We start from the raw sequence: 17,740 nt of genomic DNA on the forward strand, positions 1-17,740 counted from the left end.
TGCGCGCACGTGTAATATATAGAATAGCTGAAAAACAAAAATTTCACAGACATTTCATAATTTCATTCTAACTTTTACAGCTGTTTCAACAGTTAAAATGCAAACATCATCATCCATATAATTACGTAATTAATATATAAATATACATATATATATATATGTGTGTGTGTGTGTGTGTGTGTGTGTGTATAAGATATATATATGTATATATACGCATATATTTCTCTGTATGTGTGTACATGTATGCATGTATGTACATCTATCTATCTATCTATCTATCGATATATATATATATATATATAAAACAATCAATTAATATATATATATATATATATATATATATATATATATATACACACACATACACATACACATACACATACACACATATGTATATACATACGTGCATATATATATATATATATATATACATATATATAACATCTGAGTTACATACATTCATGTTTAACTCACACACACACACACGCACACACACACACACACACACACACACACAAACACATACACACACACGCACACACACACACACACACACACACACACACACGTAGGCATACAATCATTTTTGCTTAATACATCTGAAAATGTTTGACTCTAACGACCATTAGCATCAATCACTTCAGTGTGGTGTTGTGTGGTGTGGTGTGTAGGGGGTTGATGTGGTATGGTGTGGTGTATGATGTGATAGGATGTGGTGAGTGGTGGAGGAGGGGAACAGACATTCAATAAATACGGATCGATATTTATTTAATAATAATTGACTATTAAAGATAAATATAAATGTGAATGTAATCATCGTTATTATGTCCATCTCCAGCCACTGGTCAATATATACATTGACCATACTGACCGCATCCAATGTCAGCGTGGCTTTTACACATGTGATGGATTTGCTAGAAATAGCAGTTACAATGTTCTTCAAACCATACAGTGCTGTCATTAAATAGTATGGAAGGATCTATTGGATAAATGTAATCCTAGATATATTATGTCAAGCCAGAACAAATGAACTACAAAAGGTGTGATAGTCACGGCTGGAATGTTTTGGATCAAACGTTTTGGTGGGGGTTGTGGTGTTGGTAGCGGTGGTGGTAGTGGTGGTTGTTGTGTTCTTTTCCGGAGTCGATAAAATAAGTACCAGTTGAACACTAGGGTCGATGTTATCGACTAAACCCCCTCCCTCCAAATTGCTGACCTTGTGCCAAAATTTGAAACCAATACGTTACAAATAATCCTTCCTGCTATAGGCACATGACCTGAAATTTTGGAGGAGGGGATAAGTCAATTAGATCGACCCCCAGTACTCTACTGGTACTTAATTTATCGACCCCGAAATTATGAAAGGCAAATAAGACCTCGGCGGGATTTGAACTCAGAACGTAGCAGAAGACGAAATACCGCTATGCATTTCGTCCGGCATGCTAACGGTTCTGCCAGCTCGCCGCCTTTGTACGTTACAAATAATAATCTATGGCTTGCCGCAATACCTACTGTGTTCTGTTGTATAAGTTGGTTTTCACTTAATGATGTCTACATCTATTCTATATTCAGAATGCATCTGGTTCTCCTAGTATATGATATATGCGTCTGGCCTGAGTATTTTTACAGGGTGCTCTATCTGGAAGTTTCACTGATAGCAAATTACAAAGCAAAAAAAACAACATAGAGTTACATCTCATGTAAAGCTTTAGCAGGGTTTAACAGTTGTATAATTCGTTAATCTGGCGTTGATGATTTTTATCAGTTCATAACAGTATTTCCATGATCGTTTCTGAAACTACTGCAAACCGCACGAACAGCATGGTAGCACGACGGCATTCTTATCGCCTCTTCAGTCTGATAATGAGGCCGGGAAAGTCTTGAAACGTTAATGAACGAACGGATTTAGAAATGCTATTCTTTCGTATCTAATAATGATTTCAAATTTTGGCACAAGGCCAGCAATTTCGGGAAAGGAAATAAGTCGATTACATCGATCCCAGTACACAACTGGTACTCAATTTATCGAACCCCGAGGGATGAAGGGCAAAGTCGACCTCGGCAGAATTTTCTTCTGTATTTGATATTAAGGACATGAGTAAGATGACGAGCTGGTCGGAAATATAACACGCCCAACTCAATGCTTAGAGGCACTTCCTCCGTGTTCACGTTCTGGATTCAAATTCCGCCGTGGTTGACTTAGCATTTCATCCTTTCGGGGTCGATAAAATAAAGTACCAGTTGAACACTGTGGTTGATATAATCGATTTACCAAAATATGAAATCACTATTAAGGACACGGGTCGCTTAGGTTAACGGTACAGAGCGCTTAAGCGGGGGTTGAAAGGTACGGGTGTTCGATTCTCTCTAGCACCTGCTGGCCACCTTTTTAAAGGATGATGCTCCAGCATGGCTGCAGTCGCACAGCTGTCATGAAGAAAAGGAATAAAGGAATATAATATCTAAATCCTTGGTACAGAAAAATAAACTCGAACAGACGTATTTTTAAAACAAAGTATTTGGAAAGAGAGTTCGTTATTAACAAAGACACATATAATGGAAACTTCGAAGTCACTATCAGTCTTTTCTTCGTAAAAAAAAAATGGTTATTCTGTTGAAAGGTGTTAAGTGATCCTTCAGTTTAATGTTTGAATGTTTTTTTTTTTTTATATACGAGAGATACATAAAACAAACATTTATATAACACACTCACATACATACGCCCATTCATGTATAAATTCATGAATATGTGTCTTATAAGTATGTGAATATATATATATACATTATATAATATGAATATACATACAAGTATGCACACACATACATATATACACAAACATAAGCATATATATATATATATATATATATATATATATATATATTCATGTATGTGTATATATGTATGTACATCTATACACATACACATATATACACGCACATACATGTATACACATGCATAAGTATATATATATACATTCATATATATATATGTATATATATATGTACTGGTATATATATATATATATATATATATATATATATATATATATACACACACACATATATATATACGAACATATTTGTATGCAAATAGACATGTGAATACACACTCAAGCATACAAACATACGCACACACGCACACACGTACGCGCATGCGCATACACACACATACACACACACACACACACACACACACACACACACACACACACACACACACACACACACACACACAAACTCGCACACAACCCTAAACGGTTTCTGTTTCTGCTAATCACTCGCTGGAACGGTACTGCTACACAACACAATAGCAATACGGTTTCATCTGGTCACATTTGACTACACACATTGGTGCATCATATACTGATAGGGATGCAGCTAGCCACGCGTCACTGAACACAGACTGATTTGTACACGAACCAATAAAGGAACTTTTACCTGGTCCCTGGCTTGTTAGAAATAGCAGTCAACCTACTTCACATTAATCCCTATCATTTCAACAAAACAAACTGGAAGCAAGGTAGGCCTTCATGAGTTGTATGTGAAATGTCATTTTGACCGGAGGTACTTTGCTCCCACTGGTATTGAACCGAAAACGACGAGGTTACTAGATGGTATTTTTTTTAACCATATGGAATGTTTGACGGACCAGTTCGACAGAAATAGCAGCGATAGATCCTTCGGACCTTAAATCTACGGCTTAAATATGGAAGGCTCACTCGAGAGATAATGTAGCCCACACGTTTGAGAAGATGGTGATGTGGTTATACGTGTATTGAACCATGGCCTGCCTCATCGTCGTCATCGCTGTCATCATCATCATCATCATTACCATACTGTCATCATCATCGTTGTCATCATTGTAGTTGTCGACGTCGTCGTCGTCACCGTCGTCGTCGTCACCGTCGTCGTCGTCATCATCATCATCATCGTCGCCGTCGTCGTCGTCTTTGTCATCGTCGACGCCGGTACCACCATCGTCGACATTATCGTGGTTATTGACATCTCTCCACTACCACCACCACCGACACTACCATCATCATCATCATCATCATCACCATCATCACCATCATCACCATCATCATCATGATCGTCATCACCTTCACCACCCATCGCAACCACAGCCACCACCATCACCACCACTACCATCATCATCAACCTCATCATCAACCTCATAACCACCACCACAACCACCACCATCAACACCGCTCTCATCGTCACAACCACCACCACTACCACAACCACAATCACCATATCACTATCCCCATCACCACCACCAACACATCATCGTCACCGCCTTGTGCTATACAGCTCCACAATACTGAAACGTATCCCTATCTAGTAATTTGTTCATAGCTAACAAATATATTTGTGTCCCATATGACATGATGGCTGTTTTCACGGATGTATATACATGCATGTATACATATATACATGTATATATATCTATCCATCTATATATTTATATATAAATGTGTGTGTGTGTGTGTACATATACATAAGTATATATTTACATATACATATACATACATATATATATGTGTGTGCGTGTGTGTGTGTGTGTGTGTGTGTGTGTGTGGGTGGTAGCTATAAACAAATTGTATATATATATATCTAATTCTCTAGGAACTCAATAACTCAACAACAACAACAACATCAATAACCACACCAACAACAACATTAGTAACCAATGTACCATGAACAACCAATGAAATTCAGTTATTCTGATAACACATTTGTATCGATTGAAAATCATATTGTTGTTGATGCTGTTGTTGCTGTTGTTGTGCAACCCCAGGTCAATTCTGATCAAAAAGACCTGTGTGTTTATTGTAAAGCAATCCCCTTGCTTTGTATTGTTATGTTTTTGGGGTGTTTTTTGTGGGGAGGGGTTCATCTCTATTGTGAAACAAATTATTATATTTTATTTTTTCAATTTGTTTCCAATCATAATGTTTAAAAAAATCATGAAAATATATAAAAAAACAAGCTTCTTGTAATTCGTATTCATAATGTCATAATGTCTCCCTCACCCAAACACATCCCCTAATATTTGCTGCCTTTGTTGTAATAAAGAAATCGAACTGGGACGAATTTTGATGACGGATAAGATCGAAGAGAATAATGGAAATTGATAAGGGAATGATTAGTCGAAGAGAAAAAAGGAGAAATTGTTGAATGATTGGTTGAGAAGCAAGTTATTGTTCCCTTGTTCTCAATGGCGGGGCCAAAGTTTGTAACGCCGGGGGCCGCCCTTGAGTTTGCTTTCATTTCCACCCCCTATCCCCGCTTCCAATACGGGATCATACTGCAGACTCGAAAGTGCCACTGCTATAACAGCGGCGCCGAGACGAACCGCCCCTATGTCTTACCACCACCAGCTACGCTTCTGTTCGTTCTTTCGCACTTCATCAAATATCATTCACCACAAGGAAGAAATCAACCCCCGTTTCCCAGCCAAAGCAATGCAGGTGTGGTGGAGCGAGATCTTCACGATGGATTTAATTGATAGTTAGATCCATCCTGCACACAACAACAGGGTGGCTAATCTTACCCAGAAATAGGTTGAAGGGGAAATTTTCCTGAAGTTCAATCAAAGATGGTCAATACTTCCATCTGCCTGACCGTCATATAATGGTATGACTACAGAGTTATGTTGTTTCACATTTTTATGGTAGGGTCACGTTTTACTTGGCAGGAGGTCTACGTGCTGTTAAAAATGATACTTGTGCGGAGGGTTCGTTATACTGTGGCCAAAAATGTTCAATCATTATCTGAGACAGCGCCATCTGGAAACGTTCTTTGATGCTTGGTAAATGCAGTGATCGTTTACCAGGAATGCTTTTTTATCCCCTGTAGCCCGTTTCTTTAACAATGCGATAAACGAAGATCGAAATTGGGCACCTAGCATCTGGAATATTGTCAGACTCTCACTGGTTTCTGCCACTGAAACTTAATTTCAGTAAGCGGTGTAGAAACAACTTCCAAAAACGTTTGGAAATACTTTCGTTTCTTTAAAATTCTATTTCTATTATTATGTAGGGCGATGGATTGGCAGAAATATCAGAGCGTCGGAAAGAATTTCATGTAATATTGATTTCAAATTTTGGCACAAGGCCAGCAATTTCGGTGAGAGTGTGTTCGATTACATCGACCCAGTACTCAACTGGTACTTATTTTTATCGACCCCGAAAGGATGAAAAGCAAAGCCGACCTCGGCGGAATTTGAACATAGAACGCTAAGCATTTCACGCGGCGTGCTAACGATTCTGCCATCTTCTCGCCTTGGAATGCTTTGTAAAACTGCTCCTCCCCCCGAAAAAAAAGAAAAATGGACTGATGTGCTAGAATTGTTTAGCGCCATTTCGCCCGTCTTCACATTCTGAATTCAAATTCCGCCGAGGTCGACTTTGCTTTTCATCCTTTCAGGATTGATAAAATAAGTACTAGATGAGCACTGGAGTCGATGTAATCGACTTAGCACCCCCCCCCCCCTCAACCCTGCACCTGGAAATTGCTGGCCTTGTGCCAAAACTCGAAACACTATTTCTTCCAATTTTTTTTTTTTACATTCTGACTTCAGATTCCGCCTTTCGTCTTCCTGGGCTCAATAAAATGAAGTCCCGGTCAAATACTATTTCAATAGGATCGGCGACTCATTCTCCTTTCAAAACTGCAGGCCTTGTGCCTAAATTAGAAACCATTGATATTGTTGTTGTTGTTATTACCACCACCATCACCATCGAACTCACAACCTCCTGATAGTGATCCCAACGCTCTAACCACTGTGTCATATGCCTTCACTTACCATTTACCATTTACTACCATCACAACCACCACCACCACCATCATCATCATCATCATCATCATCGTTATTGGCGGCGAGCTGGCAGAAACGTTAGCACGCCGGGCAAAATGCTTAGCGTCATTTCGTCCGTCTTTACGTTGTGAGTTCAAATTCCGTCGAGGTCGACTTTGCCTTTCATCCTATCGGGGTCGATAAAATAAGTACTAGTTGAGCACTAGGGTCAGCGTAATCGACCTGGCCCCTGCATCAAAACTGCTGGCCTTGTGACAAAATTTGAAACTATTAATATTATTATTATTATTATTATTATTATTATTATTATTATTATTATTATTATTATTATTATTGATATACGCAAAACGGATTAGACAATTGAAAAAGAAAAATTACTAACATCAGGCTACAACAAGTAACCTTAGATGCCAAGAACCCTCCTAAGTATCCTAGCTGTCCCTAACAACACTGTTTTCTGGAACTGTACTAAACTGGGTTTTATGCCTATTTCCTCCATCCACCTGTTCAAATCTTTAGAGACACTTCCTATTGCACCTATAACTACTGGGATACATTTTACCTGCTCTTTCCATAGTCTCTGTAATTCAATTATTATTATTATTATTATTCAGTAGTTTTATTTTTATAACGTGCTTTCACTTCACTACCGAGCGCAGCTCTGTGCGCCTTGGGTATGTGCTGTGGTTTGCTGTGGTGCTCTTATGTTTACTGTATTGAAAGTGTTTTGCGTAGAATGTGTGCAGTACCCAGTAGTGCAATTTTCTGTATGTTATATATATTTGTAAGTCCTGGTGTTTTTGTTATGTATTTGTCTGAATATTTTTTTATTATACCTAAGGCACCTACTATGATAGGAATTGTTTCTGTTTTTAGATTCCACATTCGAGTTATCTCTATTTCCAGGTCTTTGTATTTTGAAAGTTTTCCATTTCTTTTAGAGAAACGTTGTCATCTGCTGGTATTGATACATCAATTAGAAAGCATTTTTTTTCTTCATGATCTTTGACAACTATATCTGGTCTATTTGCCTTAATTTCTCTATCTGTGTGTATTGGCATATCCCAGAGTATGGTTGCTTTCTCGTTTTCTGTGACCTTTTCTGGCGTGTGTTTATACCATCTTTTTTCTGTTGCTATTCCATAATGTTGGCATAGCTTCCAGTGTATATAGGTCCCAGCTCTGTCGTGTCTGTGAATATATTTCTTCTTAGCCAGGACTGGGCAGCCAGAGATAATATGATTTATTGTTTCTTGTCCATCTCCACATATTCTACAGTTACTTGTTATATTTCTTTTCATTATGTGTTTTTGGTAATTTCTGGTGGGGAGGCTTTGGTCTTGTGCAGCAATTAAAAATCCTTCAGTCTCTGCTTTGAGTCCTGAGCTTCTCAGCCATTGCTGGGATTTTTCTCTGTCTATTTCTTTCGCATTTAGTTTAGCCCAGTATTTACCATGTAGGGGCTTTTCTTGCCATCGTTTTATCATGGTCCGTTGCTGTTCTAGTTTTAGTTTGGATTTCATTTGTTTTATAGCTTTTGTTGTTTCTTCTTCTTCTTCTTCGTATTTGTTAGGTAGATTGATTTCTTGTTTGTATTTGTCAGCTTCCTTAAATACTGAAAACAGTTTTTTGTTTTGCTCGTGTTTTGTGGCTATTTGTATTAGTTTCCCTTGCTTCTGGAGTAGGTATTTTTGCAGTCCTATGGTGGTTATTTTATAATAGTTTTCTAGCTGTATAAGACCCCTGCCACCTTCTGTGCGTTGTATATATAGCCTTTCTATGTCAGATTTTGGGTGGTGCATCCTATATCCTGTCGTTATTTTTCTTGTTTTCCTGTCTATTTTACATAGTTCGTTTAGTGTCCAGTTAAGGATGTTGTAGCTGTAGCTTATAACTGGGACAGCTAAAGTGTTGATACCCATTATCTTGTTTTTAGCATTGAGCTCTGTTTTTAGTATTGATCTAACTCGTCTATAGTACTCTTTCTTTATTTTTTCTTTCATTTGTGTATGTTGTATCCTATCTAGTTCATTGACTCCTAAATACTTATATGGTTGGCTTTCGTCTAGTTCTCTTATTTCATTGGCTTTATCTAGTGTTATATTGCTACTTTTAACTAATTTTCCTCTTTTCAGGGTTGCTTTGGCACATTTTTCTAATCCGAATTTCATTTCTATTTCCTTGGTAAAGCCGTGTACTGTCTGTAGTAGTGTTTCTAGCTCTTTGTCGTTTTTTGCATATAATTTTAGGTCATCCATATATAGAAGGTGGCTGACTGTTTTTCCATAGCATTTGTAACCGCATCCAGTTCTATTTAGCAATTCTGTTAAAGGTGTGAGTGCCAGGCAGAACAGGAGTGGAGAGAGCGTGTCTCCCTGGAATATTCCTCTTCTAATGGGGATGGCTTTCGTTTCCACAAGTCCCTCTTTTGTTTGGAGCTGTAGCACTGTCTGCCATTTGTTCATTGAGTGCTCTATGTATTTTATGATAATTGGTGCCACCTTGTTTATGGCTATATTATTATTATTATTATTATTATTACTATTATTATTATTATTATTATTATTATTATTATTATTATTATTATTATTATTATTATTATTATTATTATTATTCCTTCGTAATACAGTGTAGGTAAAAATTCACCGAAGTCTTTAGTCATCTGTCAAGTTACAACAAGGACCTCAGACAGACGATATTTTCCTTAAGATGTACGCTGTACCCAATAAGACTTCTTTTCGCAAGACATCGATCTTGTATGGAATTTCCAGTTGCCTTAAGAAGTCTTGAAGTTTCAATTTGATTGAGCCCAACGCTCCGATCACCACTAGTATCACTTTTACATTACTCTCTCGCATTCCATACAGTCTTGCCATTTCCACTTTCAATTCGGAGTACTTGGTGATTTTTTCAACCTCTTTACTCGTGTCATTTGGTATGGCTGCATCAAAGATCTGACAGTATTTGTCTCTCTTATTCAATATGACAATATCCGGCCGACGGTGTTTAATTACACGATCCGTCTGGAAATCATAGTCCCAGAGTATCCTTACTTTTCCATTCTCGTGCATAACTTTACTTGGTACATGATCATACCAGTTCTCTGTCACTTCATACGGGTATTTACGGCATAAGAGCCAATGAAGAAACATACGACTTTGTCGTGGCGGCGCTTGTATCCTCCTTCTCCTCCTCCTCCTCCTCCTCCTCCTCCTCCTTCTTCTTCTTCTTCTTCTTCTTCTTCTTCTTCTTCTTCTTCTTCTTCTTCTTCTTATTATTATTATTATTATTATTATTATTATTATTATTATTATTGTTGTTGTTGTTGTTGTTGTTGTTGTTATTATCATCATCATAATCATCATCATCGTCGTCGTCGTCGTTGTTGTTGTAGGCCTCATCACTTTATTTATTGTTCTGTTTTTCCCTCTTTTTGCAGGACGCCCGCCGTGCCAAAACCGCCAAAATCCACTGAAAAGACAAGTAAGCCATTAATTATATCCCTTGCCTTGTCTATTACCATCCTCATTGCTGAGGGACGGAGACGGTGACACCATCTCTCTCTCTCTCTCTCTCTCTCTCTCTCTCTCTCTCCATCGATTCTTGCCTCGGACCATGGTTGTCCATTCAGACAGAGATCTTCCGGTGCATTCTTTGGCATCCTCTAGTCATCATCTTCTCGTTCTCTCTCTTCTTTAGTTCTCATTCATCTTCCTTCTTGGGTGTGGAGACAGAAGTTCTGGGCCCTGATGACAAGCCCCAAGTACTATAGATTTCCCTTCCTGACAGTTAGCAAAAAGTTTCTTTCTGTTCCCACTTCTTCAAGTACTAACTTCTTTGTTCGATGGTCACACCAGCTGACCCTCAATATTATTCAAAAGCTTTCGGTTTAGCAGTGTTGTTTGCACTTAGGGTTCCGCTTTCACATCCATGCAGTGCAATAGGCCAAACTAATGTCTTCGCAGGCTCTAATTTGGTGTCCTTGTTAAGAGGTCTGTCATTCTTGATTGTATGATATACCATTGATACAAAATTTATACATTAAAGAGTGAGACAAGGAAACGCACGATATCATATTCAACAACACAAATTAACGAGGGAGCCTACTACAGAAGGAGTATCTAACATTTAGCCCTTGGCAATGCTTACCTGGTTCCCGGTTCAATTTTATAGAACAATTGGTTTAACTTTATTAAAAAAATGTTATTGGCGAGCTGGCAGAATTGTTAGCATGCTGGGCAAGATGCTTAGCTGCATTTCGTTCGTCTTTGCGTTCTGAGTTCAAATTCCACCGAGGTCGACTTTACCTTTCATCCTTTCGGGATCGATAAATTAAGTACCATACAGTTGAGTACTGGGATCGATCTAATCGACTTACCCACTCCCTCCAAATTTCAGGCCTTGTGCCTTTAGTGGAAAGGATTATTGTTATACTTACCTAACACAGGTAAGTAAAATTTGATTGGTCAATAATTGTGTTTTTTCTTCATTCAGCCAATGATACACAACAAAGCAACGTTCCCGTCGGTCTGATAGCAGCTTTGATATTGCTATGCGTCCTGATAGCAGCATTGATATTTCTTTGGGGTAAGTAACTTTTCAAATCGCATCGGTCATCATCACACATCTTTCGTTACAATCACTGAGGAGACTGTATGTACCACTATAATGGGTGGCATTGCTGAATATATATGTGTGTGTACATACATACATGCATACATACATACAAACATACACACATTTACATATATGCATACATACATACATGAGGTTAAGAAGCTTGCTTCCCACAGAGTGCTGTCTTGGCTTCAGTGCCATTGCGTCGCACCTTGAGTACATGTGTGTGTGTGCGCGCGCGTGTGCAGGTATGTGTGTTTGTGGTGGTGGTGGGGTATTTGTGTGTGTAATCTTCAAATAAAAAACTACAAATCATGTAAATACAGCTACCCGGGGTTTCCTGCTCGAAATTTTAAAAAATTATCCCACCATTTATCAAGCAGAAAACAAGACTGTTTGTCAGTTGTCTTTTATATATATATATATATATATATATATATATATATATATATATATATATATATATATATATATATATATATTCATATGTATGTATGTATATATATATACATATACATATATATCACTAGGATAAGGCATTGATCGGTCCGGGGAATAGAAGACAACTGCCCAAAGTGCCGCGCAGTGGGACTGAACCCGAAGACATGGGATTGCAAAGCGAGCTCCTTGACCACACAGTTAGTTACGCCTGTATGTATTTATGAAAATGTTACATTTATTCCCATTTTTCAATGCAAGTTTAAGAATGACGACAGAAGTTTTAATGATGGGGAGACTCGATATTGAGAGTAGTATCAAATATATTATAGAATTCGTGTTGATTGGGACTTTGAAATGTTAGGAACTTTAAGGTTGAAAAGGCCAGCGGGTGAAATTGGAAGATCCAGTCAACAAGATGCATGTATGTATGTCTGTATGTCTCTTCTCTATTTTTTTAATTATTATAAATTTTCCACTGAGGAGGGAGCCGGTATGTATGTATGTATGAATGTATGCATATGTATGCCTGTGAGTATGTTTATGTGTATGTACGTATGTATGTGTATATATACGCATGTATGTGTGTATTACGTCTGTATGCATACGTGTATGTATATAGATATATGTGTGTATATAAGTGTGTGTATGCGTGTATGTATATATCTATGTATATATGTTTATGTGTATGTGTGTAAGTATTATGCATGTATGTATGTATGTAAGTATGTATGTATACATGGAAGGAAGGATAAGTATACGTAAATAGATATATAGATAGATCGATAGATAGATAGATAGATAGATAGATAGATAGATAGATAGATAGATAACCAGACAGACAAATAGACAGAGACAGACAGACAGATAGATAGATAGGCAGACAGACAGAGATAGATAGATAGATATCTTTTTATTATAGCCACACAGGGCTAAATACAGAAAATGGACAAATTACAAAGTAGAGCTTTGGGGGGGGGGGGGGATAATTTGGATCAAAAGGGATCGCGGGAAGAAAAGAAAAAAAAAAAAAAAAAAAACGTCTATGCTTAAAATGGTGTCGTCTTTCATTCTTACCATTCTTGCCACATTTACCCATTTTTTATTGAAACTTTCATTCGACAACACTTTCCTCTCTATCCTCATCCTCCTTTTCAAGTGGTACTTGAAAAAGTTGACGAGGGACTGACCAGAGAGGAAAGTGTTTGTTTGTAGACCTTTCAAACGCGTCCACCACACGCATTCTTTTGCCATAGCTATCAGTGTTACAAAAACCGTTTTTCCTTCCCGTTTAAAGGAAGGTGGCGGAACAATATTCACGATAGACTCGGCTGATAAGTGGGCTCGTCCCACACGCGACAACAGCCGTTCGACGAAGGTCCACAGCTCTGAAATATCTGGACACTGCACGAGTGCGTGCAGAACGGTTTCGTCGCTCTGACCGCATCTCGGGCAGGTCGGTCCGGTGGTTTTCGAACCGTGTCTGTAGATCTTCTCTCGAACTGGTAGTGCGTCTCGATAGCATTGCCAAGCCAGGGATCTCTGGAAATTATCCATTGGCCCCGGCCCGAACGTCGTCTTGAAAAGGCGGGTTAAGAATTTCTCGTCGACACCCAGGTTTGCCCCGAGAGTGTCGTCAGACCTCCCCTCCACTAGTCCTCAATAGAACGCATTGGTCGTTTGGAAGTTGCACAAGTTTGATCCCGGACGGCAGAGCTGTTGTAGAGCTTGGCGACACTCGCGGTGCCATTCGCCCAGTTTCGGTCTTTTCCTGATCCATGTTTGCAGTTCGGTGAGTGAGACGAGCTGCGGGAAGGCGTGCCTCACAAACGGCGCCCACACCTGTTCACCGTCGTCAATGAAGTTCCAGAGATGCCGCAGTCTCAGCGCATGTCTGCGCATCATTAACCACGGCATCCCCAGTCCTCCACGTAACGGTTGTTGACAGCAAATGGATCGCCTCACCATCGGAACGCCACCCTTCCACAGAAAGCGGAAAAGTATGCGTTCTAGTTTCGTGATGGTGGCATCGGGACAAGGCACGACGGTCAGGCGGTAATCGATGACTGATGCGATATACACATTAGCCACCTCCGCCCGGCCTTTTAGAGATAACTTTCTCTCAGCCCATGTTTGGCTGAGTTTGATCACTCTACTGGTGATCTCGTCCCAGTTCTTATTCATTTGGAGGTCCGGACTGAACCAGACCCCGAGCACTTTAACCGGTCCGTCCGTCCAGCGTCCCACTACGGAGTCACTGTTGGACGGTATGGGCTTGCTTCTCCAGGTGCCGAGTAACAAACCCACTGACTTTTCCGGGTTAATTTTTGCTCCTGTCACCGTTTCGTATTCTTTAAGTGTCTCGCCTAGCATCTCGACGTGCTTTTCGCTCGACACTATGACGGTGACATCGTCGGCATATGCAGACACGCTCGTCCCGCAACCCAGCTCTCGTGGGATACCCCTCAGTGTCGCCAGCTTCCGCAGTAGTGGTTCGATCGTCAATACATACAGAAGCGCCGACAAGGGACATCCCTGACGGACCGAACGCGTGATGTCGAACGGTTTTGACAGGTGACCGTTTACCCGTATTACCGATCGGATGCCGCTATACAAGGCAGCGATCCAACCGCGGAAGACGGGACCAAAGCCAGCTGCCCTGAGGACGGCCGCTAGGTATCGATGGTCGACCCTATCGAAGGCTTTAGATTGATCTAAATTGATCAGCGCCCCACCCATGCCAGGATCCTTAACTACCCTGTCCATGATGTAGTGCATGAGGTGGAGGTTGTCATGGATACTTCTGCCCGGCACGGCGCATGTTTGCGCCCTGTCGACCAGTTTATCGATGACAAGCGCCAACCTCTCGGCTATTACTTTGGCCAAAATTTTCAAGTCTGCCTTGAGCAGAGTGATGGGCCTGAAATTATCTATAAAATTCCCCTTGTTTGGGTCTTTCTTCAGCAATGTCACTGCACCTCGGCTCACGAAACCGGGAATTCTCCCGTTTTGTTGCCAGTTGCAGTAGACTGATGCCAAGAGGTCGCCAAACAAGTCTGGCATTTGACAATACAGCTCGTAGGGTAGACCATCCAATCCAGGTGACTTATCCCTCGCGCAGCCCGCCATAGCATCCCTTACTTCAGCAGCTGTGATGGGACCCTCACAACACTCTGCCTCTCCCGCCGAGAGCCGCGGCAGGCCGGTCAGGTAGGCAGTGAAGTCCATCCTGCGTTCCGACTCACCGCTCGCACCGAACAGTCGAGCAAAGTGCTGTTGAAAGGCCCCACATATCCTTTCGGGTTCGAGCAGACTACATCCCTGTTCATCGATTAGAGACCGAATGGTGGCTCTGTTACCGCGTTGCGCCTCCGCCACCCGGGCTTCTCGCGCAGCTTCGATCCCTTCGTTCCTTAAGGCACGCATTTTAGCTCTGACGACGCAACCTTCGTGTTTGGCGTTGAGGTGTTGGTCGAGGGCCATCCTCGCAGCCAAAACGTTGGTTGCGCTGCCAGTTGTAAGTGCCTCTTCTATTTTCTTAACTAAGTCTCCCTCTACTCTATTTCGATCTATCGCTAGTTCTTTACTAAACCTAATAGATTCCGATTTGATTGCCATTTTCAGGGCAAACCACCAGCGGTTGTTAACGATGGCTCCTGTTAACGCCCTCTTAATTAATTCGCTAATCCGGTTCCTGTAAACCTGCCGCGCTAAGAGCGAAGCGTTCAGTTTCCAGTAACCGGGACCCTGCCTATGTGTCTTATCTAAGTCGAGCGTACACGTCACAAACTTGTGATCTGTGTAGCTGACTATTTTAAATTGTGGACATCCTACACTATCTCTATCCGCTGTCCTACATAGAACTCTATCTAGATACGATCTCGACGATCCGACGCGGTTTGTCCAAGTCCACGTTGGCACGTTCGGATGGTCGAGTCGGAACCTGTCAGACAAATGGAAACGTCTGAGCAGGTCTTTGAGGCACTTACATCCCCTTCTACTCCTATCCACTCCCACATAGTCTATATGCGTGTCCAAGGTAGCGTTCCAGTCCCCTACTAACAGTAAAGGTCGTGACGTTCCCAGGAAAACCTCTAGACGTCTAAGGAAATCCGCCCGACCCGTTAAGGACGGTGCATACACTGCCACCAGACGGAAAGCACACCCGTTTGTGCTATCGACGTCCAAGACAACCAGCCTACCCTCCGGGTCTAGGAATATTGGCCTTACTTTTAGGTTCAGACTCTTCCGAAAAAGCACCGCGGTACCACCACCACCCATGTTTGGCAGACAGGGAGAAAAATAAATGTCGAAATGTCCACCAAACATGGACTTGAGGGCCCGCGGGTTACTGAGTCTGGTTTCACTGATAGCCATGATTTCTATGTTCTGTGACTTGATGTCATTTAGAAGGTAACCTTGCTTCCAAGCTGACGCCAAGCCACGTACATTTACACAACCTAATTTAAGCATAGTTGAAGTCGAAATTTGTGTTTCATACACGACAGTAAAAGAGACAAGAGAGAAGGTTACTTACTCGTTTCGAAAGTTTTAGCTTCCTCTTCTTTTGAAGTATCTTGGATGAGGTTTTTGAAGAGTTTCTTTGATAAATATTTTTGGAACCCCCCAACCGCATTTGGAAAGAGGGTTTTGAGTGTGTGGTGCTGCGTTTGTGTGATGTGAACTATTTTGATGTGTTTCGGTGGTGTAGTGCGTGGATGATTGTTCAGCTTATAATTATCTTCAGAAATGTTTGTTTGCGATATGATGTAGTCCATTAATTTTGTGTTTGTTGTGTCTATCGCTGATAGCATTGTGTGTGTTTTTGTGATGTTGGTGCTGGTTTGTTTGTGCAAGGGGCTTTCAGCGGTTACATATTTCCCTGCTTTGCATGCATTTAATTTTGGGGTTGTTTTTGATCTTTTTCTTTTACTTCCTGTGGCTATTTGCCATTCTGTAGAACTTTCATCGTTAGACGAAATGTCTGACGAATCAGAAGGGGGTAAAGGCAAAGCATTTGGTTCTATTTGTGTGTTTGTCGATGGTGTTGTGGTGTGTGGTGTGTGTGGTGTGTGTGTTGTTGGGGAATTGGGAGTAGTATTGGTCTTTTCTTCGTTCTCAGTGGTTGTCTTCTTCGTTGTTGTTCTTGGTGTTGGTGTTGGTCTGTCTTTAGTTGTTGTTGGTGGTGTTGTTTCTGTTTTTGACTCAGGTGGTGGTGTTGTTTGGTTGGGTTGGTTTGTTCGTTGTTGCCGTTCTTTCGTTTTCGCATATAGCTGCTTGATCAGTTGTGCATACGGTGGTGTGGGTAATAATGCTGGTGTTTTGGGTTTTTGGTTTTCCCGTGGCTGTTGTTGTTGTTGTTGCTGTTGTTTCGCGGCAGAATTGCAGTCCTTTTGGAAGTGAGCTTCACTGCCACATATGTAACAGCGTGGTCGTCTGCCTTCCACCACTACATACAGCCTTTGCGTTGATGGTAACTTTATGTAGGTGGGTATTTTATTTAGTGACTCCTGGGTAATATGGAGAAGGATCTCCATTTTTTTACCCACCCACTGTTGCTTTTCAGAAACATTAATTTGCAATATATCAACTTCCTCCATATCGACACATACGGCTGATGTTATCCATAGTGTGTCTACCGTGGTAGGAATATTTTTTATGATAACCCTTGTTACCCTCTGACCAAGGTAACTCGGTATCATTGTTAACTCTTCTGTCTTAAGAGTTAGCGTTGAGAATCGTTTCGCTAACTCTTCACTTTGAAAAATAACTTGCACATGGGCATAGATAGATAGATAGATAGATAGATAACTTTCTTTTATTAGCCACACAGGGCTGCACACAGAGGGGACAGATAGATATCTT

The 17,740-nt window shown here is 40.6% G+C and overlaps 1 protein-coding gene across 5 annotated transcripts in view; it reads left to right on the forward strand.

The window, feature by feature from the left end:
• LOC106868559 (uncharacterized) overlaps positions 1-17,740 on the forward strand; it is a 243,598-nt gene that overhangs the window by 151,785 nt on the left and 74,073 nt on the right. For all 5 annotated transcript variants that reach the window (XM_089343627.1, XM_089343629.1, XM_089343630.1 and 2 more), the window contains exons 2-3: positions 10,260-10,303; positions 11,315-11,407. In XM_089343627.1, coding sequence (XP_089199753.1) covers positions 10,260-10,303; positions 11,315-11,407 — 137 coding nt within the window. The remainder of the gene's footprint in view (positions 1-10,259; positions 10,304-11,314; positions 11,408-17,740) is intronic.

The sequence above is a fragment of the Octopus bimaculoides genome, chromosome 27, assembly GCF_046866305.1.
Source record: "Octopus bimaculoides isolate indiv1 chromosome 27, ASM4686630v1, whole genome shotgun sequence".
NCBI classification, from domain to species: Eukaryota; Metazoa; Mollusca; class Cephalopoda; order Octopoda; family Octopodidae; genus Octopus; species Octopus bimaculoides.